The sequence below is a fragment of the Schistocerca nitens genome, chromosome 9 (assembly GCF_023898315.1).
Source record: "Schistocerca nitens isolate TAMUIC-IGC-003100 chromosome 9, iqSchNite1.1, whole genome shotgun sequence".
Taxonomy (NCBI): Eukaryota; Metazoa; Arthropoda; class Insecta; order Orthoptera; family Acrididae; genus Schistocerca; species Schistocerca nitens.
Window position 1 is genome coordinate 350,042,130 of NC_064622.1, and position 26,716 is coordinate 350,068,845.

The following is a 26,716-nucleotide window of genomic DNA, read 5'->3' on the forward strand; positions in this document are numbered from 1 at the left end:
CAGCCAAATAAGGGCTATTATTTACAGACATGTTTATTTGTGTGTGTGTGTGTGTTATTTATTTATTTATTTATTTATTTATTTATTTCATTCTTTCATTTACGTGCTTATTATGGGATCATAAGTTGACTCAGGATGTGCAGCCATCTGTGAGAGCATATATATGCTGCTTGTTAATACAGTGGAGAAATCTACTCACCAAACAGCTACGGACGGAAACAATTTTAACAGTATTTCAAATTTTTTTCCCTCTCTTGCCTTTTCGTAAATAAATTTCTCTCTATTCATATTATAAATAGTTCAATGCACTGTTTATATGGAAGCTTTCCTTAGCAACAAGTTAACTGTACTAGCAAAACAAATAACTGATCAATTTATGTTGACATGCAAACAAACAATTTTGTGTTTTCAAGCACTGGTACATGTGTGCAGTATCTCCAAAATACTGTAATAAAATGTATCAGAGTTGACATTAAACTCAAGAAAGAAAGAATAAAAAAAAAGATTAATTTGAAGGATCCAACCTGATATTTCTATGTATTGAACAAAAAAATAATAAATAAATAACCATAAAAAATTGCCACTTGCTTTCAAATTACCAACAAGAGATTTCAGTCTTTAGAAGAATGTTTAAAGAATAAAATAATAAAAACAAAAATCTCTGCACTGCCAGCCAGATTTATTAAACAATGAACTTTTTAGTATTATACATTACTTCTAAGCCAAATATGATTCCGGAACTGGAATTCCAGTCATGTCTGTTCGTGTAATTATACCATCAGTAGTTTTCTGCTTTATCTAATAAGTGGCACTGGGCATTGATTATTTGCTAAAACCAGGAACTAATAGCAGTCAGATCTTTGGGGTATGAAAGATTGCTCACATTTTGTCATTCCATTTGTTTTTTCTTCTTCAGTATATTCTTTGTGGACACTAGTGCCACTTAGTAGTTATCGTAAAGGAGAACTTATTCACAGGGCAATGTATGTTGGTGGTGATGGCTGTAGATTTAAAGAGACTAAATAACTTAGTTATCAGGCTCAAGAACTTGAGATGTAGGTACAAGTTAGGACTGATCAGGGGTTTTGGGTGACTTTTCTAAACTCTGCCTCTTTTCCTAAACCTCCCCAGCCCCTTTCCTTCACCCTTCTTCCTCGACTCCTCACCAACCTTTCTGCCAGAAGAATAAGTCACTGACACAGAAAGCTGGCAAACTTTAATACTGCTTATATGAATGTTCTCTTGCCATCACTTGGTGAGTAGATATTTTATCTAAAAATTATCATCTCAGACTTTTTTGTTTATTTATATGGTGTAAACATACCAAAAGCTATGTGCACATTGAATTTTCCATGTATTGATGCCAATAATGTAAATAATAATTGTGACTGTATGAATGAAAGGAAACACATTTTAGCCATGATCCAAAAACACATTATTACTGTGCAACCTAGGTAGATTGTTACTCGTCATAAAGACGACACGTTGAGTTGCAGATAGACACAACAAAAAGACTTACAAATTGAAATTTAAGCCAAATTCTTCCTTAGAAAGGAAAAGGAGCACCAATAAATTCTTACAAACAAGCACCTCTCCTGCATACTTGACCACTATCTCTGGGCAGCTCATTTTGTAACAGTCTTTTTGTTGTGCCTGTCTGCGACTCAACGTTTCATCTTTACAGTGAGTGCCAATGTATCCTTTTCCTAATATTGTTGATAATGCAACATGGATTTACCATTGTTTAATTTTTGTCATTATCTACTCATGAATTAAGGCACCAAGGTTCTTATCCTATGTGGAGTTTGCAACCTTGTCTAAAGGTCATGAACAATTGAATTACATTTTCTCTTTCAATAATTTCTGTATCCCTTTACTAGTGCATGTGAGTGTGAGAGCACAGGGCCTGGACAGCTGAACTTCACAGCCTTAACAGTAAATGTCAGTTCATTACTGATGCCCATAATGACTCTTATGCAGACTGTGGTGCACAACGCAATTATCTGTTAGCTCTAGACAAGGAAATGCACCAGAAGGCTTTACTCCATGAAACCCTCCCTTTCGCAGAAGTTTTTCAAACAGTATAACATTTTGAAATTTCTTGGACAGCGTGTGACCAAATTGAAGCATGAGGTGATGTCACAGTAATGTCACAAGACATGCCCCCTAGGACGACAGATAGTTTGCATAAGGAAGTGGCAGTGGCAGTGGTAAACATGCGGGCCCAGTGCTGAACAGACCAAGGCCGGGCCAAACAGTTGTGACTGCCACAGTGCCAGTGTCAGCATTCTCTGTTTCCATCTTGCCCTTTCTGTTTTGTCCAGCACAGATATTTGGTGTGCTCTATGTGCTGAGCTACATGTAATGCATGCTAGAAGACAGGGTACATCACCTCCATGTGTAGTTTGCTGAAAGTTGTTCAGGTTATGGACTGGGATGTAAACTGTGTGACTCCAATGCTTGTGACTTCTCCCATGTTGTTTATCAATTTAAATGTTTTTCACCAAGTGATCCAACTACAGGTCAACACAGGTGTCCAATGAATTAGTTGAATTTTCGAACCTGTGAGCATTTAGGCTGTTGACACCAGTCATGCAGAAGCTGGTTAGTTATAATAAGAAAAACATCGCACATTTGGGACAATTTATGGTATCCACCTCTTACAAGTCAGTGATTTGTTCCTTTACATTTTTTGTGGTTGCCTATGTCGGTGTTAAGAACTTGTTTGGGATGGACACATCTCAGACCTTTGGATTTTCTGTCGGTGACACGGTCCACAGCTCGGCCTACTTTTCGACATGTGCAACCTATTTGTGTTACCCTAAAAGATCAATTGAAAGCCGTATTGGACAGATTTCAATCTCTAGCGGTGATGCAATCTGTTGGCTACTGAATGGTCATCTCCACTGGTTGTAGTTTGGAAACTGTCGGGGCCACTTCACGTGTGCTGACTTCAGTACTACTGTCAGCACACAGTTGATCGTAGATACATATTCTTTCCCATGCCAGGAGAAACTGTTGGTGAAAATATCAGATGGGCAGTGCTTTTCTAAAATTGGTTTGTCTGAAGCGTATCTGCATGTTCCTGTGGTGAAGAGTTTCTGCTAATTCTGGTTTTGAATACTCCCTTTGGTCTCTATCAATATTTGCACCTTCTAATAGGTCTGGCTAGTGTCTGCTATTTTCCAATGAGTTTTAGAGCAATATATTATGCCTGTCTTGTGTTGCAGTAATTATCTGGATGATCATGTTTCCATGGACTCCTCCGCAACCAATTTCCCAAAAAATTAGCACACTTTGTTTTCTGTTTTACAGTCTGTAGGCTTACAGTGTGGCCTCATGAACCCTCACTTTCTCAACCTTCTATTGTTTATTTGGGGCTCAAGGTCTTGTGTGATAGTGTTCACTCTCTGCTAGACGACATCTCCGCTGTCTATGTCTCGCCCCTCATCCATGAAGGAGCTTCGGGCCTTCCTAGGGAAGACAGCTGACTACCATAAATTCCTGCTGGGGGCAGCCACATTGGCTCACCTATTCCATGCTTTGTTATGCAAGAATGTACCTTTTGCTGGAGCCTGTATTACGAACATTCTTCCTCTGGACCAGCAAACAGTTTTGGCAGCAGATGCCTCACAGTATGGCCTTGGCATGGTCCTAGCGCACCAATATGCCAGCGGCTCTGAATGACCTGTTGCTTTCACCTCTAAATCCCTCGCTCTGGTCCAGCAGCATTACTCTCAGGTGGAAAAAGAGGCTCTTGCCGTAGTCTACGCTCTCAAGAAATTTCATGCTTTTTGTATGGTTCCAAGTTTCACCTTATCACTTACCATAAATGCTGGGTTTCCTTGTTTAACCCTCACACTGCCTTGCCTGACAAGGCAGCACACCATCTACAACACTGTGTGCTGTTCTTGTTTCGCTACAATTACGAAATCCATTTTTGACCTATATACAAACATGCCAAGGCAGATGCCTTGTCCCAGCTTCCTTGGGATCCTGTTCCTGACTTTGACTGTAAAGAATTGCTTTGCTTCCATCTTGATACTGAAACACAGGCCATGGTTGAGGGTTTCCCAATTACGAACTCACGCATAGCAGCTGCCGTTGCTGCTGACCCGTTTTTCCGCCAGGTGGTTCTGTTTTTTCAACAGGGCTTGCCATATAAACTGCCAGGTCAGTCTTTAGAAGCCCCTCCACAACTATTTTTTTGCATTACAGCACAAGCTTCTCAACAAGGGCCATTTTGGAGTTTTGTGCACTAAACTGTTAGCTAGGAGACCCATTTTTTGGCCAGGAATTGATGGCAAAATTGTCCGTTTTGTTGCGGCTTGTGAGCAGTTTGCTCAACAATGGACACCTCCCAGGACATCTCTGTCCCCCTGGGCCGCTCCCAGCCAGCCGAGGGCACACATTCATGTAGACTTTGTGGGTCCCTTCTTGAATTCCTATTGGCTCTTGGTTGTGGGTGCCTTTTTCTGGTTTCCTTACATTCTTTGGTGTGTATTGACTTTCGTACACTTTTGAAGAGATTTTCTATTGTGGGCTTGCGTTGTGCCTTAGTTTCTTATAATGAGCCCCAGTTTGTTTCTCACACCTTTCAGTTTTTTTGTTGCCGTCATGACATTCGTCTTGTTACGGCTCTGCCATTCCGCCCTCAATCAGATGGCAAGATGCAATGACTAGTGCATACGTTCAAGTCCCAAATGAAAAATTTTGTTGTGGATTCTTTGCCGGACGATGCCCTTGTCTATTTTCTGAGCACCAACTGATTCACACCTATGGGGAAGCAGAGCCCAGCTGAGATACTTCACTGCCAACAGCCACACTTGCTACTCCACCTTCTGTGGCCTGCTCTTCACCTGCCACAGTCGGGTTCATCCGGCCGCTTCGTGCTGGGATTGCCAGTATGGACATGAGGGTTTTTCTCCAGCCCAAGTTGATACCAGCCAGTGTTGTCCACCACTAGGGTTTCGTCTTTGTGATGACCATACAGCTGACAGCTTGATGGCATGTCATTTTGGCTGAAGGCTGGTGGCGTGTCATTTTGATCATTTGCACCTCAGCTCGCTGTAGCAAGCTTCCAGTTCACGAGTGTAGCTCCCGTCGTCGTAGCCTGCTCCGTCGCCAACTGCCTTGCGCCTGCCATCAAGATTCTTCCATCCTATTGGTTGCCTCCATCACGTGCGGCGCCCTGGTGTTCCAGCTTCCAAGTGTCGGGTGCTGCTCCATCTTTGGCATTGAGTCCATTGCCGCAGCCTGCTGTTCCATCTGGACTGCCTCCAATGGTCCCCTCGTCATCATCGCCTTGGCCCTCGTTGCCGGTGGGTCCAGCCCTGTCTTTTCTGCACTGGGGCCTGCTTGCTGATGACAACACAAAGATGATGTTGGCACCCTCCTCTCTGGTGCTGTCACCGGCCACCGTGCAGGCCCATCGCCCTCGGATGTGCCAGTATCCCTGCACGGTGCAGCCCTATACTTCGGTGCCCGCCTGGCACATTGTCCTATTCCCTTCATTGGCATCAGCTCCGATGGGTGTGCATCTAGTCAAGCCACTAGTGTCTCCTCCATCAACTGGGCACCCACATTGCATGAGGAAGAGTTGTGCTGTATCATGCTACTAGTATGTGTCAGTGCGAGTGTGCTGAGTGTGGGTCGCCTGCCAATGTATTAGCATGGGCTGGGCATTAGAGACCGCCGGTAGGAAGCTCACACATAGGCCTATCTTCACTGCACCATCTACTGGCAGCCTGCACCAATATATCAGTGGAGCAGCGCTGCCTGAATCTCTTGTTGTATTTCTAGGTTTCTTCATGCACACCACTGTTCAGTGTCCTTTGGAGTTCTGAGACTTGGTTCCTACAATAATAAATGTGGGGATACACACATCTGTTTCTTAATTAATATTTTTAATGAAGTAAGTTTTGCACGCTTTCCCTTTGTATTCAGCATTTTTACGTCTGTTATGTATTTGTGGTGTTTGTTTAAGCCTTGTGTGTCAAAGATTGAATCTGGCTTTTTAAATCTCCAGCTTCTATAGTGCTTTTTGGGCATAATAGAGATTGCCTCTTCATCTGTCCAGTATTGCATGACTGACACTCTTAGCATATGATCTCATACACCCCACTTTTTATGATGGCTGCTTGTCTACCAGTATTTTTTGGACTGAAGAAGCATCTACCTAATGTCTGTGGGACGTAGAAAACAAATAGGATCACCTATATCAGGTTGTCACTATCGATGTAATCGAAAGGGGGAGGTAATGGTGGTCTTTTGTGTGGGTACATTATGTTTTTTTAAAAAAAAACTGGAGCGTGGACTGTGAAAATCTGTTTTATGTGTCACAATGCCCTGGAAGTGCAGAGTGTTGTATGATCAGGGCTTTTATCATATTGTTCCTTTGAATTGGTCTAAAGTTTTTGTTATAAAGCTTTTATGTTGCCCTATGGAGCGGTTGTATTGCAGAGTGTGTTCTTGAAGTAACATGCTTTGCTTCTGTAGAATAATAAAGTGGTGCACCACCGCAGTTAGTAAGTTTTAAGTAAGGGTGTTTGGCTGCAACTGATGAGCTGAGTACAGTTGCACTGGTTATTTAACATTGTTTTTCACAGCATCTTAGTGTCTGCAAAGCGTGGCCAGTGGTCAACCTGGCTTGCATGGCTATACCCTGTTAAGGTTAAACTATTGCACTGCGGTTGTGGCTCCATGAGCATGTAGTGCATCTGGGTGACAGTAGCTTATTGTTTGAATGTAGTGGTCATTGAGCTTGGCCAGAATTAAGTTTAGTGTAATAAGTTTTAAAAGACATGTTGCTAAGCTCTGTTAGTGTATTCTATTTGAATGTGGTAATCATATGTTTGACCAGTACAAAGCTTTTTTTAGCATAGTAAGTTCTAAAAGCTTGTTAGCTTAATTATACATTTGGCCATTATTAAGTTTAAGTTGTAAGAACCTTGTTGCTAAAGTTTGACTCTGTTTTGCGTGCCATTTACGTGTTTGATGGTTAAAGCTGTACCGTAGTATTGAACCTGCCTACTGCCCTTTCTTGTTGTGTGTTATTTATACTCATTCTGGGACTAATTAGTTGAGCTTCGGGCTCGGGCCACACCCATTGGAGCTGAAAAGGGCTGATAAAAGAAATTTAACTGTTCATTGGAAGCTTACGCTGTTAAGCCTACTGCTATGTTTGTGCTTAGTTACTTCCAGGGTGAAGCTAGTGTGTAGCATGTTCGGCATGGATTCAAGTATCATCATCCAATCTTGCAGGGGTCTTCCTGTGGGAAGGGAAGGGAAGCGAGGGGGGGGGGGGGGGGGGGGAGCGAAGATCCCAGAGCTCAATCAGGACCGAGACAGTGTTTGCTTCCTGCCATCATGCAATGGGCGACAGGTGCTGATCATCCAGGAGAGCCTGTTTTTTTTTTTTTTTTTTTTTTAATTGTTGAAGCCCATTTAAAGATTGATTCCATTTCAGGCTCAAACACCTAATAATCCAGCCTTCCAGTCCTATGATAAATTTTTTGCCAATGTTACACTCTTAAGAAAATCATTCTTCCATGTGACATGAGCATTTTTGCTAGCAAGGAGGGTGAAGGTGAGCCCACTGCGATACCATCTGCTTGCTTATAATATTGAAAGCAGATAAAATTTTTGTTTAAGCAACACCCATTGTACTAATTATGCTCAGCTGTTCTTCTCAATTACTTTTGTGTAAATACAATGATTGTGACACAATTTTATATTCTGGGCAACCTCAGCTGTTGCAAGGCATGATGTAAGGAAGAATTTTGCTCATGATGGGTTTCACGGCTTTAAGTCACATCATCAGGTGAACAATGTTAAAAGATCATAGGCATACCCACACCTGATGATGTGGCTTAAAGCCACAAAACTGACAGTCTTTTAATAAACAACAATTTTACCAGCTGTGAGCGGAATTTCTTCCTGACGTCATATACTCTATACAATATTTCATAGGAACTCAGGGTATCAAATTGTGTCCATAAAAGAGGCTGATTTTGCAGTTGTTGGAATCTTAACATCTTGTAACTTATTTACTGAATCTAAACTGTTCTTTATGCTGTATTTTTTTATGAAGTTCATTTATTATTGAATGAGGAAACTCATTTCAGTTTTGCACCACTTCTAGACAATATTACAAATTTCATGTAGGAGAAGAACCTTGGTGCCTCCATTCAGTAGTAAATAATGACAAAGGTTCCATTTCCTGTGTGTAGTTCTCCTCTAATCTATGTTTAGACATAGTTATTGTAAATGCTGCTATAATGAATTTTGTATATCCATATGTAACTGTGTTAAAATTGTCAACAGCGATAACTTTTATACTTTAAGCCAAGAATTGATAAATTAAAAATTTCACCTGTTTATCTTTGCTCGGTTCTCATCTTTGGGACCAGTTGTGTACTATAAAACAGGTTTATAATGTGAAATGTAGGTCTTGTTGTAATAATAAAGTTTGTGGAACAAGGTTAAAAAATGTGTTTCCCTTCATTAGTACAACGTATAATATTCCATGAAAACCCTGCAGTTATATCAGTTAAAATGAAGAGTAATTATTTGATTATTTAAGGAGTAGCGCCAGGCCAGTTCCAGAGGCAGTTTATCTATGATGTTTCTGACACACACTTGCTATACAAAATACATCATAATGTGGCACAGAAGTTAGTTTCATTCCAAAATTTGTGTAAGTCCCACACCAATCAGTGAAGACTGTATTAAGACTGGTCATCCCATTCATTTTTTCTAAAATGGATGAGAAAATGAAGACTTGCAGGGAGTAGAGGTTATTGGCTTAAACAATTTTTAGAATTTGTATGTTTGTAGTGTATGACAATGTGGGGGCTCAATGCAGCCAAAGACTGTTAAGGTGCTCCTTCCACACCCACCCTGGGAACTGGCACAAAACTGTTAGGTGCATTAAATTTTGTTACAATATTCACTTTTTCTCATGAAACATGTTGAGCAGCTATCCCACTGTCAAATATCAACAGTAAGAAAAGCACTGTCTCAGATTACGGTAGCCAGAGGGGCACACTTGGTGAAAATGTCGACTACCACAACTGCACAAGGGTGGATCCTCTTGCCGTAAGAGAAATTTAGAGGACAGTCTGACTGCTTATTGTGAGAGGCTTGAAGAGAGGTATGCCATGCCTAAGTGGACCCATTGATCACCCTCAAATTTGGTGCATCAGTTGCAGTTATAAGTTCATTCCTGATCCTGCAAACTAAATTTTTTTGTCTTTTCATTGCTTCTTTCGCTAATTTGGTAGCACATTCATTTCCTAGTACTAAAATGTGGCATGGTGTTCAGATGAATGTTATAGTGGTTCCAGTAGTGTGTAGGACCGATAAGAGGTCTCATATCGGAAACCAGGATGTTTTGGGGTACACTGATGTATTCCTTGTAGACAGCTCATGAAGTCACTAAAAACCAGGATGTTCTTCATTGTGAAAGTTTTTATGTATTCCAAGTCGTGAGCTGTGGCCACTAACTATCAACTCTGTGGTGAACATGTTGCATGAACTCAGTAGAGAATGCCATTCATGCACTGCTCATGCTGTAGCTTGTATCTATGGTAGAGTAAGATTTGTGTGCTGTATTACAGTGTGTTGGATCTCTCATGTCAAGTAGGGAGGGCTCCAGCTCAAAAATTAATTGCTCTGTTACTTTGTCCCTACTAGATATGTTTTTGCTGCCCCACAGGTGATTGTGGGCAATTTAGGTCCCCCATTAGAAGGAATGATAGGGCTTGTGATATGGCGTGTTTCAGTCAGGGAGAAGGCAAATTTTATAGTATTGTTACCACAATGGACAAGTGCACATCAGCTGCCGAAGCCTCCAATACGCTGTTCAGTCGTAAATGTTCTTTAAAGGCAACCAAGCATATGAGCATGGCAGCATTCTTAGACACCCTCTAGATATGAGTATAATTTATGTAGGTGTTATAGGGAGAATTGTTTCAAAAATAATGTAGAGCCACACAGAGTAGTTATTAGCTGACTGAGCTTGGACAGTGGGATGGTAGCTGTTACAATCCCATTGAAGGAATGCCAGAGTTTGGTCTGGAAGAGCTGTGAAGTGTATAGTGAGTACAAGTTATTTTATTAGAAGTCAGATTACACATAAGACCATGGTTCCACATCAGTTTTCATAGATTCAGTCTCAGGAAGGGTGAAGGCAGAACAGCAAAATTAAGTTTCACTTTTGATGTTTTCTTTTTGTCCCTGTGAGGTTTCAATTTCTGTGAGGATTTTCCTGTTTTAAATCTGGGACAGAAGATGACAGTTCTTTTCTACAACCTGCAGCCTATGGCTCTGTCAGCCACTGGTTGATGTTAAGTTCCTTAACTATTTTATTCTGAGAGGTGTCCTGCTCTTTGCCGGTGCCAGAGGAAAGTGAGATACCTTCAGCTGTACTTGGGTTGGGGGGGGGGGGGGGTGCTTACCACTAGTGCTGTGGGTCTGGAGGCTGATGTAACCCGAGCCTCTCCCGCAGCTAGACAACTGGATTTGAGATGTTGCTAGTGTCGGCAATTTGTGTTTGAGAGCTTGGCATTGCTGTCAGGTGCAGACTTTGTCACTATGTTTACAAAGTTTGATGCCACGTGTATAGCATGGAGTTGTCCACACTTTTTCAAGCATCTTCATATGATAGGCAGGGTAGTGTTTTGAATTCTTTAATCTTCTTCTCCACCTTGAACACTGATCATGTGGTGTTGTGCACAGTTTTATGAATGAAGGCAGTTGTTTGCAAGGTCAGTCGTCTGTTGCAATGCCCTACCACACACCCCACAGATAGAGTCGTTAATACAGCAGAAGGACCTATGTCCAAACCTCAGGCACCTAAATTATCTCATACACAGGGGAAAATAATAATTGACATCACACATGTAAGCCACAACCTTCATCTTATCAGGTAAAAGATTTCCATTGAAGGCTAGGATAAGTGTACCAGTGTCCAGCTCTTTGCTGAATGTGGCAAACAAAATGTACTCTGCTTTGCTCCATGTTAGGGTATAGTTCCTTGTGTGTTTGTAATGTTAGGGCCTGATGAAAGATAAGATTTTTTTTTTTTTTTTGCAGCTGCTTCTCCAAATTTATCTGAATATTTTTAATGAAAAACAATGACTTAAATGTTGCGAAAGATTCTTCATTGTTTCTGGAGCATACCAAGACCCCCATTTCTTCTTCCATTGTTGTCATCCCAATGTGTGACCAAAGAGGTGAATGCTGTGGGTTGTAACTTCGGAGTTGTGTCTTTGCTGATGAGATGGCTGTGTTGGCATGGCCACCAGTTTTATCTGTTTCATTGCAGCTTGTTCACCCTGAATGCCACTCACTGTAGGTGCACCTCTCCCCATGTGTGCCATTCCATGACTCCACCACGGGAAAGGGTACCTGGCACAGTAACTGTTGCATGGAGTCCTGGATTGAGCAGGCACCTATTCCTTGGCATACCTGGGGAGTTTGCAGCTCAACTATCAGCAATTTGATCCCTGCATTGTCAAAGGGATATAACTATGATGGTACATAATGACCCAATGAATGACAGAGTGGCAGCTGCACTGGATTATGGGTGTGAAAGTAAATCCATTTGAACAAGAGTTGCATCTGATCTTCATGCTCAGTGCATGGATTATGCACTACATACAGTGTCCTCCTCCAAATGACCGGCACTTCTGTTTAGAAAATGAGTCAGTCCCTAAAAGGGGATCATACGTAGTTAAGCCAAAAAAGTATGGAGGTTTTATGAGAGGAACTAATATGAAGGTTGTCCTGGTATCAGCTTAGTCATCAACCTGGAAGTTTACCTAGGTACAGGACTTCATTTATCGCGTCTTGCAGCAGGCATGAGTTATCGTGGGTCTGTTCTAGTTTCAAACCCCTCAGGGAGTGAGTTGCATAAATACGACAGTCTTTCAAACTTTTAAGGTCGGGTTTCATTGTGTTAAGGGGAAGGTGAAAAATATAAATGAAAATAAGGCATATACATGTTTTAAATACTTAAATGGGAGTAATATGAAAGGCAGCGAGTCCAGGAGTACCAGTATATAAAAAATAGAAAAAGTAAATACTGCAGTGGAAAAAAATTATTGAAAATTATTGTCAAACTCTGTGTATGTGTGTGTGTGTGTGTGGGGAGGGGGGGGGGGGTATTCCACAGAAACAAGCAATAAGAATATTATGCAAAGCTGATAAGTAAACATGAGAAGATTGGCTTGGGAAGTTACCCTTACTTATAAATGTCCCACATACGGCAACATTTTTTGATGACGGGGGAGGAGGGGGGGGGTTTGGTAACATCATCTCAGATGCCTGAAGATAAGTAATGTTTCAGTGTAACCTATGAACTAGTGTGCAATGAGGATGCTAACTAATTCAAGTTAGTTATTTCACAACAAGGATCAGAAACAAAAATTAGTTGCAAACAAGAAGTAAACTACGAACAAGAAGAAAGGAAACAATCACATACGTAGTATGCAGTTTTTTGAGTAGCTGAGTAGAATTGAGCATTCGGGTACTTGGCAATCTGTGCATCTGTGAATAACAAGGTGGGCAGAGCCATTTGTTGCAGGTTTCACAGAATGTGATTACCTTTTTCACTCATTGCAAAGCTTCAGACCCTCCATGAGTTTCAGAGTTCTTCTAGTAACTCTTGTGGCATCTCTTTCACACTTTTCTATTTCTGTTATCTTTTTTCTTGTGAAACTGCTAGGCAGTGACCTTGTTACCGATATTGGACCATGAGATTGTAGTAATTTTTGTGGTGCCTAGAGAATGTTGAGCAAGATGTATCTGATTTTTTTGTACACTGGTGCAATCAATAAATACAAGTTAATACATCATACTGCAAGGAATCTACAGCAAGTACAACTTTAAGAAGCTACAAGTGTGACCAAGACTAAACTGATAATACATCACCAACCTAAGAACACATTTCCAGGCCACATTCATCTACAGCATGTTTTTCATCAACAAGCTGCATGTGACTGATTGTATTACCAACATGCCATCCGAAGATGGAGCTTGTGGCCTTTGGTGGGCAAATGGCATCATGGGTCAGGCTCTGCTGTGGCCTCATGGCAGTTAACATGTTGAACATTTTAATACTTTGGCACCCCTAAAGCCCAAGACTCCTACTCTTCACTACCATGAGTGATATGTACTGTTTCCAATAATTAATAATCCAGTACTCAGGATATGAGCTAAAGAGAACAGATGCAGGAATCCTGCATTACCGCCCATGGCCAGGTCCTAGTGGATGTGGCTTGCCATTGCTTTCCGCCAACCCGTTATGAAATGTTAAGTGTGTATCTGTGCCTCGTGGATGACTGATGAATGTTTGCACAGTGTAGTGTTGTGTTAGTGTTGTTATGGATGAAAGGAAGGGAGAGGGTGAAATCCGACGCCAACACACAGCCTAGTCCTCATGAATAGCACTGAGGTGCTGCTGAGCTTAACATCCCCATCCGGGTGAACAGATCACCATCAGCAGTGTCACATGCCTTCACTTCATCAGACACTGCAGAGAGTTTTAGTATCTAAACCAGGACATAGGCACAAAGACTGGTGATAAGGAGCTTTACACCACTCTCTCTCCTCACCTCGCCAACCAAATACTGGCAGTTAAAATTTCATCCACCAACTGGATTTCAACCAGCTTACCTCATGAGTCAAGTGCAACTGCACAAATATGCATTAACGACCCGAGCTTCAAAATTGTTTAATAAGTGGAGTACAACAAGCAAGTGAATAAACTCTTCATGTTTTTGTAAACGTTAACCAAAGAATGAACAAAGCGTGTTTTCGTAGTTCTACTGTGGTATTACCTATCTTGCCTGTGAACAGGTTCGTGTCATACCTGTTTCAATTGTGTTTATTATAAAAATGCACAGTTCCTCCCATAAGTATATATTAATGAAAATAAAGGACGGTTTCAGGATCAAAATATTGATGTATGAGTGTGTGTGTTCATTTTTTGAAATTACTTCCCTGTAAAGTTCATTGACATGGACTTACCCCCTTCTTCCTCCACAGTCTTCCATTATTGAAGTTAAAATATGCTATTTATTGCTGCAAAAGAAAAAAAAACACTAAGCAACTGGCAGTTAAAAATCATTCTGACAGTGGAACAGAAATATTATCTTATGACAGAGGCAATGAATTTTGGTTGATTGACTTGTTTAATGATTAAACTGGCCAAACTAAGAGGTCATCAGCCTCTCCTATCTGGAACAGGCAACTCAGCAAAACTACATACCACAGAAAGGCCTACTGCACAAAACCCAAGGAAAAAACACTCCAAGGTCAGCAAAGCCTAGAGGAAGGAACAAGGAAGAAGAAAAGGGGGGCAAAGGAAGAAAGGTAGGTGAGACACCCCGTCCAGGAGCAGCCAGCAGCCCCCAAGAGCACAAATTGCCATGGGAGACATACCCCTTCCCATGTACCAGAGACACCACACCTAACAATACCCATAAAAGATAAATGACATGGACAGAGTGGGAGAAGCACAGAAAAACAGAGGAAGAAGACCAAGTCAAACAGAACATGTGAGAAGGGGAAAGAAGAGCAAAAGAATGGTTGTGGCATTGTCTGGGGTGGACTACCAAGCCCACACAGCCGCTGCACATTCAGGGCAGAGGAAGCAACAGGACATCCTGCCAACCCCTCAATGGTCCAACAAGGCTGCAGCGCCCTCCCTTAGAGATAATGGTAAAATCCTCCTCCACGAATAAACTGTAAAACCAAGTCATCCTGTGAGACGTCATCCAGTAACACCAGGGGTAGCACGTTAGGAAGATAAAGTGTTCACAGCAGGGCAGCTAGATTAGGACAGTCCATCAAAATGTGGACCACTGTCGAACAGGCATCACAACAGTGGAACAGACCCTCGTAACAGAGTAAATGACCATGAATCAGCCAAGTATTGATGGAGCTGGCAAAGGACAATGGAGTCCTTGCGAGAGGTGCACGTGGAGGACCTCCATAAATTCGTGGTCTTCTTTATCGCATGTAGTTCGTCCAGCAAAGTCGGAGTATGCCATCACTCATTCCAGATCCTCAGAACTTGCAGCGTAATACCAATCAAAGGTCTGATTCCAGAATACCATTTCAAAAGGCAGCGTGTCAGTAGCCAATATGGCCAGCCTATCAGCAAGTTTATTTCCCCAGATCCCAATGTGACCCGGTGTCCAGGCACAGTCCACCGAGCATTCACATTGTTTGAGGGCAAAAAGGGAATCCTGTAGAGTCAGACCAAATGGTGGCAAGAGTAACACTGGTCAAGAGCCTGTAAACTGCTCAAAGAGTCACTACAGATGGTGGACGACTCACTGGTGCAGCAATGAATATTCTCAAGAGTACGAGAGATGGCTACCAACACCAAACTGAAAGAATGCAGCCATCCAGCAAGGAGTGGAGTTCATTACATCCTGCATGAACATAAGCAAAGCCTGTGTGACTGGCAACCATCGAGCTATCAATGTAGACTACTTATGAACCCCGAAATGCACTGCTGGTGAATGGCCTCAGGATAAGTTGAGTCTTTCAGACCTTGTGACAGGTTGAGATAGAGCTATGGACAGGGGATGCAACATGGAGATGTACATGAGCAGGCCTGGAGAAGTGGTGGTAAAGGGGAAAGCCAGAGTTCAGAAAAAAGGGACCAGATGTGGAGAGCAATTATAACCCCAGGTGGAGCTCCATATCTGGAAAGAGGAGATGATAGTTCAGGTGCTCTGGGGAGCAGCAGATGCGTAACGCATAAATGATCAACTGTTGTTGGCGCAGAACTTGCAATGATAGAATCTCTGCCTGCGCTAGGGGGTCGATCACAGGGCTAGCCGGAAAAGCACCAGTTGCCAGTCATATCCCCCATCAGTATATCAGGTCTAGCATCAGTAACATCGAAGCTGATGCCGAGCCATATGCAAGACTCCCATGATCTAGATGGGACTGGACCAATGCTGTGTGGAGCTGTACCTGCACCCCAGCTAGTGTTCATGAGGCATCGAAGAACATTGAACTGTGACAAACATGTCTGTTTTAGCTGATGAAGATGAGGAAGCCATGTCAATCAAGCATCAAAGACCAGTCCCAAAAAAAGATGAGAATTCACCACATTGAGGGATTGGCCATCAATGTACAGATCCAGATGGGGTTGGACTGTATGGCGACGACAGAAAGGCACAACACTGGTCTTGGCAGCCAAAAAATGGAAGCCATGAATGAGACCCCAAGACTGAACTTGATATATTGCCCCATGCACTCTGCATTCAGCAATACCTATCACAAATGAACAGAAATAAATGCAAAAATCATCAGCCTACAAAGTGGAGGACACCGTAAGCCCCACAGCCACCACCAGACCATTGTTAGCCACTAAAAGGAGAGGGACACTCAAAACTGTGGTATGCTCCCGATTTTTATCCAGAACTTACTTTCATGTTACACTTTTCAGATACAGGCCTCCCATATCACCTTCCATAAGCAGGAGAATGGGGTTCTGCAATGTTCTGTTTCGAGATCCCCTTCATGTAAGGTGGCAAGGATGTGGTGGCGCGATGTGGTATCATAAGAAGACTGCAGCAAGTTGTTGTCAGATGAAAGCAGTTTGGGCAGCAGAGTCCAGGTGGCTTAAATTATCTGCAATTGACTGGCCTCAGTGAAAACCATCCTGGGTCGAAGCCAAAATGTCCCGAGATTCCAGGATCCAGTACAGGCTTCAACTTACCATATGTTCACATAACTTGCAGGGGACATTGGTTAAAGTGATCAGATGAGAACCTTCCATACGATGAGGTGATTTACCTGAGTTCAGAACTGGAATAACAACGCTTTCTTGACATTAGGAAACAAATTCCTTTTCGCTCTAGAGATAAGGGCCTGAATATGACGTTCACTGTACACCAATAAGTGTTGAAGAATTTGGTTGGGCAAACAGTCCGGTCCAGGAGCCATGTCAGAGCAGAGAGCAAGGGCAACAGTGAATAGTGGACCCCCAGGAATGTCTCATACCTGGGTATTATAAGGCTACAGGTGGGGGGGGGAAGGAAAGATAAACGGAGTCATTCCAGATGGTGTTTAATATGGATGCGGGCAGATAGCGGGCCGACACTGAGGACAGGGCAAAACAATCAACAATAGAATCCAGACTGGTGAGGATAACGCCATTCAGGGAATTATCCAGGACGCCAGTAGGAGGACGGCAGAAGAAGGAGTATGCAGTCCTATGGCACTGACATATAATTCCCAATAAATCCATTTCTGATGTTTACAGGCCCAGGCACACAACTGTTTAAAGGCCACAAGGTGGTTGAGAGATAGACACCATTTGTAGCGTTGGAGGGCACAATGGCATAGCTGCAGCAATTTTGGGGGTCCGCAAAGGGATACTCTTCTGTCGGGGAGAACCCGAGGAGGAAGAAATCACCAATGCAGCTGCTGAAAGGATGGCATTGATCGAACTCCATATGGACTTATCAGTGCCATAATGTGGTGAAGTGGTTGGGGTGGTAACCAAGGAAAAGGCATCCCAATCGGCAGTGGCAGAGGTCCACCTGGCACGATGTCCAGGCGAGTGATACTGAGGAAAAGATATGATGATTGGAAAGTGATTGCTGTTGCACAAATAGTAATTAACTCCCCATTGAACAGAGGGGAGGAAACCAGAGCTGCAGGTGGAAAGAATAATGGCTGAGAAAGTGCTGCATGCTACACTAATGTGTGAGAGGGCTCCAGTGTTTAGGAGGCAGAGATCATGCTATGCTAGCAGGACTTCAACAGTCCTGCCTCAGTCAGTAGTCACAGTACCATCCCACAGATGGTTATGTGCATTAAATCCCACAGGAGGAGGACATGGGGAGGGAGATCTCTAAGGAGAGAAAGAAGAACAGGAAGTGAAATTTGGAGGTGATTGTGATGATGACATAACAGTGTAGTCATTCCGCCTGGTGGAAATTTGACACTGGATTACTTTAAGTTTAAAGTAGAAAAATTTCTGCAAGCTAATATAAGACCAGACAGATTACAGTGCTGTAAAAATATTTCTGAATGTGAAAACTAAGGCAGGCAAAATTTGCATATTGGCCAGTGGATATTCATAAGCATTGAAGAGTTATGGTGTTTCTTTGTTTGTTTCTCCATACAGAAATTAAACTGGTTACGAGGTAATAGAAAAATAATGCCTTCTTCAGTGACACGTTTCTCAAGAAGTACAAGTAAGATCTGATTTCTCCTCATGCGGCAGTCTCCACAACTTATTCCCCAATAATTCAATATTTAAATGTGTCTTAATTATAGTGTTTTGTGTATTGAACTGGGGACCCCAAAACGACAGAGAGGCTTCGTCCCACCGTAGCCCTCAGCGGTTCACAATCCCCCAAAACGCCACAGCAGTCCACCCACCCCACCACCGCCCACACCGAACCCAGGGTTATTGTGCGATTTGGTCCCAAGTCCCCCCCCCTCTGGGAATGTCTCATACCAGACGAATGTAACCCCATATGTTTGCGTGATAAGAGTAAGTGTGGTGTACACATACGTGGAAACAGTGTTCGCGCAACAATCGCAGACATAGTGTGACTGAGTCCTAATAAGGGGAACCAGCCCACATTCGCTGAGGCAAATGGAAAACCACCTTAAAAACCATCCACAGGCTGGCCGGCACACTGGACCTCGACACTACTCCGCCAGACAGATTCATGCCGAGGACCGGCATGCCTTCCCGCTTGGGAAGCAGTGCGTTAGACTGCACGGCTAGCTGAGTGGGCCTTAATTATGGTACATAACAAGACAGAACAGGTAATTGGGCACTAAATTACTGCAGCTAGTGGCATCTCTACAATCTGAAGCTCATGGAAGATTAGGGTTTAATATCCCACAGACTGAAAAGAAGATCGGAGACAAAGCACAAGCTTAATATGGAGAAATGCAGGGGAGAAAACTTGGTCCTGACATTCACCTTAATCAATTTAAGAAGAGAACTGAATGGTCATGTGCTTAAGCCCCAATCCTGCTGAATGATATCTGGTGCCTTGATGTCGCCTCATTTGGTGCAGTTGGACACTCAATGAGAGTTGCAACAGCTTATCACACCAATTATATAAACTCCTACAACCTTATTATTGACATGTTTAAAACGATTCGCTGGTCATTAATGTAACACCAATAAGTTCCAACTCAAGATCTAGTCAACTATCTCCTCACCAGAAATCTGTGTGGAACTCTTAGGCAATCACTTGTCAAATTTCAAGGGCTTGTATAATCCATGCCACATCAGATTGAAGCAGTTTATTGCACAAAACAATTCTGTATATTGTTTCTGCGTTATGTATGATCAGTGTCAGTGTCTACCTGATCACCTGCATACAGCTTCCATCTTTTGCTTATGGTAAATGTTGTAGAAAACTGCTAGCTATGAAATGAAATATGCCCATTTGAAATAACAAATAGAAAGAAAGAAACCTTTACTTACCAGTTGTCTGTGGACAAACACAAAAAAGAATGTAGCATTTTGCATTTTTGTTGTAATAATTTTATTAGTTCACAACCAGTTTTGCTCTTCTAGTCATTTGTGAACCAACACAAATAAAAGACATAAATTTAAAGATGCTGCCATTTCAGTACATGACATAGTGTTGTACTGCAGAATCATAAAATCACTTGAGAATTGCTTAGAAGACAAACTAGTTATGAACTAATAAAATTATTACAGCAAAAGTAGAAAATGCCACCTTCTTTTAATAAACTCATTGCTGCAGTACCCATTATGAAGAAAATGAAACATACAAACCTTTCAAGCACTACCATATCGTCTTGTGGACCCTGAGTGGGACTCGGGCAGCAACAGTTATTCAGGGGAATGGCACCCCAAGTCTTTCTCCAGTTCTTAGACTGAGCGGGTGAGATTTTAACATAAAGATACCTCCTACTGAGATACAATTGCATCCCACACATTTGCAAAGTACATTACAGTGTCTGTACAAGCCAAAAGACAAAAATGTGCCAAAAAGAAATGTCCATACTGTAATGTAGCTCTCGGTACAGCTGGGCACAGACATACTACATTCAGACAAATTATGCGTAAAACTGACGTGTACAAGGCATCCCCCCAAGAACAAAGACATGATTCAGTAAAACATTTTGTACATCTATTAAGTTTAATTTTTCATAAGTTTTGTAGGAAAAGATTTCATTATTTCAAATGAAACATTGCATGTATTTATTGTATTCATAGTTACTAAGTGACGATTTTTTAAAAATATGTTAAAAGTAGTAGTCCAGCTGCCCTAACCAAGGTGACAAGAGTCTAATCTTGAATGCGTTCGATGTGAACAAGCATGCAGAATCTCCTTATCAAATGTCTGGACACATGTGAACATGAAAGTAATACTAGTTATAATACACATGAAGGTGGCAGTAGTAACCTTGTCCCTCCTAAAGTCTCACTGCTTGTCAAGCAATGCAACATATATCACAAAACCAATTTTTCGTATATTTTCAAAGACAGAAATTTAACTATAGCAGCCAAACCTTTCATAGATGCAGCTTTGTTGAAAGTATCCTTTCCAATGATATGCAATTGCATGCATTTGTACTGTACACACAAGATACATTGAAGCGCCAAAGAAACTGGTACAGTCATGCATATTCAAATACAGAGATATGCAAACAGGCTGAATACAGCACTGCGATCGGCAGTGCCTATACAAGACAAGTGTCTGGTGTAGTTGTTAGATTGGTTACTGCTGCTACAAAGGCAGGTTATCAAGATTTAAGTGAGTTATAGTCGGTGCACGAGCAATGCAACACAGCATCTCAGAGGTAGCAGTGAAGTGAGGATTTTCCCATATGGTCATTTCACGAGTGTACTGTGAATATCAGGAATCTGGTAAAACATCAAATCTCCAACATTGCAACAGCTGGTAATAGATCCAGCAAGAACGGGACTAACAACAACTGAAGAGAATCGTTCAACATGACAGAAGTGCAATCCTTCCATGAGTTGCTGCAGATTTCAATGCTGGGCCATCAACAAGTTCAGCGTGTGAACCATTCAATGAAATATAATCAATATGGGCTTTCAGAGCTAAAGGCCCACTCATGTTCCCTTTATGACTGCACGATACAAAGCTTTACACTTCGCCTGGGCCCATCATCACCGACATTGGACTGTTGATGACTGGAAACGTATTGCCTGGTCATATGAGTCTCGTTTTCAAATTGTATCAAGCAGATGGATGTGTACGGGTATGGAGACAACCTCCTGTATCCATGGACCCTGCATGTCAGCAGGGGACTGTTCAAGCTGGTGGAGGTTCTATAATGGCGTGGGGCACATGTAGTTGGAGTGATATGACTCTTGACAGGTGACACATACATAAGCATCCTGTCTGATCACCTGCATCCATTCATGCCCATTGGGCATTCCTACAGACTTGAGCAATTCCATCAGAACAATGCAACACCCCACACACCCAGAATTGCTACAGAGTGGCTCCAGGAGCTCTCTTCAGAGTTCAAACACTTCCGCTGGCCACCAACCTCCTCAGACATGAACATTACTGAGCATATCTGGGATGCCTTGCAACATGCTGTTCACAAGAGATCTCCACCACCTCGTACTGTTATGGATTTATGGACAGCCCTGCAAGATTCATGGTGTCAATTCCTTCCAGCACTACTTTAAACATTAGTCGAATCCATGCCACATCATGTTGCAGTACTTCTGCATGCTCGAGCGGCCCTACGCAATATTAGGAAGGTGTAGAGTTTCTTTGGCTCTTCAGTGTAACTTGGCAGCACTTTTTGTGTAGGCATCTGGAAGCATGCGATTGCCAGCAAGCACTGTGGTTGCTGCGAAGGGAATGAAACTGCGGGGCACATAAGCTCCACCTCCTCCAGGGGGGAGAGGAAGCAGCAAACCAAAATCAACATTGCATTTGCATTACCTATTACAGTGCTGCACTGCTATGGAGTGTTTTGTTGTTTCCTAACCAAGGTTGGCAGCAGGCGGAAACAATACATAACAGCACTGAGTAATGAAAGTTCCATAGATTCCTTAACTTCCCATTAAGTACCATGTTACATTGTGCATATAGAGATAGGACTGAAACTTTTTTAATTGCTTTCTCATATTTCTGATGTATTCCAAATTCCCTAAGGTTATACTGAAAATGATGATTCATTTACTTCTGCCTCTCTGCTCCTCTTGTCCTTCACGCATGTGCATTGTATTTCCTGATGATTATAAGAGCACAGCTTATACAAATTATAGAATAAAAACATGCTAAATTAACAGGATATACATTTTGCAGAAAATTAATTGCTTAAAATCTTTCTGAAATTAAATTTATTTATTTGTTTATTTTTTTTAAGCAGTGACTGGGAGATATTATCTATTAGTTTTCATAAAAATACTTTATCCCATCACTGGAACATACATACAGTCATCTTAGCGACTAATAAACATCTGGTTCATACATGACAAATATGTTTCTAAATATTAAAAAATAGTGAGTAATATAGTTTACAGACACACTTTCAAATTCTTCATACATTTGTTCTGCTTATCTCCAATAACTCACAATTTTTTCACATTTTCTGTTGATAATTATAAAATGTACAATGTTTTAAAAAGAATATGACATGGCACATGACAATTTAACTCAATATACTGCTATAGCTACATAAAAAAACCAACATCTTATACAAAATATTGTGCATATAATTTGCAAATGCAGTCTGAGAGTATGAAAGTTTATCTAGTTCAAAAACAGCAGAGGCAATAGAAAATAAATAACCACATTAAAGTGACTGTTCTGCAGATGAACATATCCGACACATTAAAAGTTAAATAGTTGTATTTTTTAGGCACAATGTTTATTAAAAAAGGGATTTCTTCTTGTTTAAATACCTTCTCACATGGTAATTTATTTCTGCTTTATATCAGTACCACAATATTTACACATACTGCTTAGGGAATCAGAACAAAAAATAATAAAATCTTCAGATTTATAAAACTGTTACACTCACACATTTTCTAATTTATAATATTAAAGCAATTACAACTAACTCCTATCACAAAAAAATGTGAAGTTATCCATGTCAAAACTATTAACAGTCATTAGTCATCAGGAACAAAATATCTAAGTACAAATGTTATGATTGTGAAAAATGAGAAGGGAAACCAGTCTCATTCCACTAACCATTTATTATGCTTCCTCACTAATATGCATTGAAACATAACAAGTAATAATAAGTTCTTTTTGTTCATAGACTAGGGGAAAAAACTGGTCTTATAATGAACATGAAATATGACATTGTTATGTCACATAAATAATGCGAGGACAAAGAATCAGATCATTGGCTGGCCTTAATATCAATTAGCACAAGAGTAATGTAAAAATTTCAGCATGAAGAGACAATCAGCTTAGGACAAAGAGTTCTTAATCTTATTTGAAAAAGAATTCAGAGGAGGACATATATTTCAAACTACAAAATTCTGATTACAGTATACTGAATAGACATTTAACACACCAGGAGGGAGCTACTAATAAAGTACAGCACATTTTAGATGAGGTAACAAATCTGTATGACTGCTCTGTAAAAAACAATATCCATTATGCTATGGAATGTGCCACTTTATGGTAAAAAAATTATACTGACTGACAGAAGAGCAAGCAGATATACCTCATCTAACTGCCATTATACTGTTTTGTATAACTAATAATAAAATAAATTCCGATAAGGTTGTTTTGAACATAAGAGAAAAATAAAGTATTATTTCAAAGATACAACTGTGCCAGGAACATTTACTAGAATTTTGTTTTAAATTCTAATGCATGCACAGTTAAGTTGTTCTTGTTAATAATAAATTATTTTCTTCCACATTTTGTCTAACTGTTGTGGGTGTTCTCCGACACATATTTGCACTATAAAATGTTTGGAAACAGTGCATTTATCAGACATGTAATAATGTTAGTGATTAAACCTTATTATGCTGCATCAAGTGCAAATTATTGTAAGGATCATAGTGACACTCCTGCCAAAACATTTTTGTTCACTGTGTACGTTGTAAATTTCTGTTCATTTCCTTTGCGGGAAAGAGTAGAGTAATCAGATGGACTGGTGTGTCTTAAATTCAACAGAAATCACTTGCACAGTCAAGGGAAAGTAATACTGATAGACAATGGAGGCATTTATCCACAATAACTATGTTTCCTGTAGAAGCAATATCAGCATGGAACATAATTTACTAGCAACATTCAAACAGTACATATTCATTTCTAAAATTATAGTTCAACCTGTGACATTCCTAACTGAAGTAAGTACATTCACAGCAAAGGCGTTTCTTTCCTGTACCTACTGAAGGTACTGGCTATGGATGCAGCCACCAATCCAACAAAAAGAATGTTTCCAACAATTTGTATGCATATGTTCCTACATCAACAATGGTTATCCTTTATATTCTTATGCAACATAATTTCATTATAATTTTGAAAAATTAAATCAATGTAATGAAATTGACTTAATAACTCTTCTCATTACTCATTAAATAAAATGAAAAAAACACCACACATGACATTACTAAGGCTGTTGCTGCTGCATTTGTGCTTGCATTTTGGCTAACATCTCTTGCATTCGTCGAAGTTCTGCTTCTTTCTCTTGCAGGATACGATCCTTCTCACCTGCACCAACTTTCTCCTCTGGCAAGACCCTACCCAGAAAAAAGACACACATAGTAATGTAGAATTCAACAATGCGAGTCAATAACCAACTCACTGTATAGTGGAGACATTGGGCAATACACACACAGATAAATGCGAACTGGGCACGAGAGTAATTAAACGCAGATTCTAAATATTCTAAACAGAAAAGACAAATGAAAAGCTCTTTAATTCTAATGTTCCTTTCTTCTTTGGTAAAAGAAGATAATACAATATGCAGAGGGTATGCAGGTGTTCTGAAGAAAAGGATAAATCAATACGAATCCTGTAGTAGTAGCAGCAGTAGTAGTTGTGTTGTGTGTGTGTGTGTGTGTGTGTGTGTGTGAGAGAGAGAGAGAGAGAGAGAGAGAGAGAGAGAGAGAGAGAGAGAGAGAGAGAGAGAGGGGGGGGGCAAGGGGGGGGGGGGAGGGTTTAAAAGCAAAGGTGGTCAGCAATTAAAAGTTCTGAAACATCTCTGGGATATTATGACAAGTTTCACTGCATGTGCAAAATAGTGATTTATTGATGGTCAGTTTTGTGTAGGAGAGGATGTCTATGTGTGATACTTAGAACGAAACAACTTTGAGAGTTCCCTTGTTATGAAATACCAGCTCACTTGTCTCTGCAGTCTTGTGCACGTTGTCACCCAAAGAACTCATCCTGAGTGATAGCTCAGTATCATTTCAGCAAGAGATCTTTATAGGGCTGTTTTTAACACTCTCATTTGGATAAATACTGAACAATATGCCTCTTTTGGCAAAACACAGGAAAATGATGTAGCTGTAAAGAGGAATGTCATCCTCATTCTTCCTCTTAACCACTATGGAGCCCAATGTTTTAATAGGTATCCATTTATGTACAAGTAAAACCATAAAAAAAGGTCCCAATAAAGCTTTAAATAACACACACACACTTGTGTGCAAAACTTAATGACGTACTGTCACATGGCGAGAGGTGGGAACACATAATGCACCCAATAACACTGTCGAACATAACTGTTCTGGTGGTGCAGGTGCTAAGGTGGGCATGGGTGCATTAACCTCCAAATCTCTGAACACAGTACACTCACTGGTCAATGTTATTGTGACACTGTACTCCTTCCCCATGTGTGTCATTTCAGTAGTGCATTTTCATGGATTACATTGTTCGGTCGCATCAAACTGTGCAAGTAGAGGGGCTCTTGGAACAAGAGTATATTGAATGATTGGACTAGCCTGCCCATTCCCCTGAATTAAATCCCACTGAGAAGCTGTGGAATGTGTTGGGGAGACGTACTGCAGCACACAAGTACCAACGACCATCCAGTGCTGGTGAAAGAATGGATACCCTAGACAACCATCATAAATTGCAGTGGCTTCAGTGTAATTACTGTCTTTAAATAAGGGTGTAATTTCTGTTCATCTCATTTCGCAATTCTTTCAGTCACCTTCTGTACTACACTGTAGCAGTTTTTTTCTATGTATGGTCCACGTTTCATTGAGCTGCCATACACGGCAGTGACACATTATGCGAAAGTTACTTTCCTCCTTTAGTTTTGTACACAAATGTGCTGTTATATTGGTACCGGAAGATTTTATTTTGTTTGTGGATAATTGAAAATGCAAGTGCTTATTCACCTTACATTTATTAGGTGTAAGCAACAAAATATTTTTGTATTTGCAGTTAAATGTTGTAGCATTAGCATTTATTGTGTCTTTGCATAATAACTGATTCATAAGTCTGTTTAATTTACTTCAGGAGCTATAACTAATTTCTCTACTTTTTTGTTTATTTATTTATCTTTAAGTTTGTGCAGAGACAAACTGACCATGAGTGATGGTTGTAGGAACTAATGGAGGTCCATTAGCAGAGGGGTATGATACGAGTTTTTATTTATTGATGCACAAAAATAATGAAGAAACCAGTGAAGCCCTTCTCTTGAAATGCAGAGTGGCTAATCTGAGTACACTGTTAAGGGAATAAAAGAGAATCAGTATTCTTCAGACACATTTAGA

General features: G+C 40.9%; 1 protein-coding gene across 1 annotated transcript in view; it reads right to left on the bottom strand.

Annotated features, from left to right (window-relative positions):
- Positions 1-22,351: 22,351 nt before the first annotated feature.
- The window catches only part of LOC126203117 (septin-1), a 66,655-nt gene continuing 62,290 nt past the window's right edge, over positions 22,352-26,716 (bottom strand). The window contains exon 9 of the mRNA XM_049937361.1: positions 22,352-24,733. Within this exon, the coding sequence (XP_049793318.1) occupies positions 24,604-24,733 (130 nt within the window). The 3' untranslated portion in view covers positions 22,352-24,603. The remainder of the gene's footprint in view (positions 24,734-26,716) is intronic.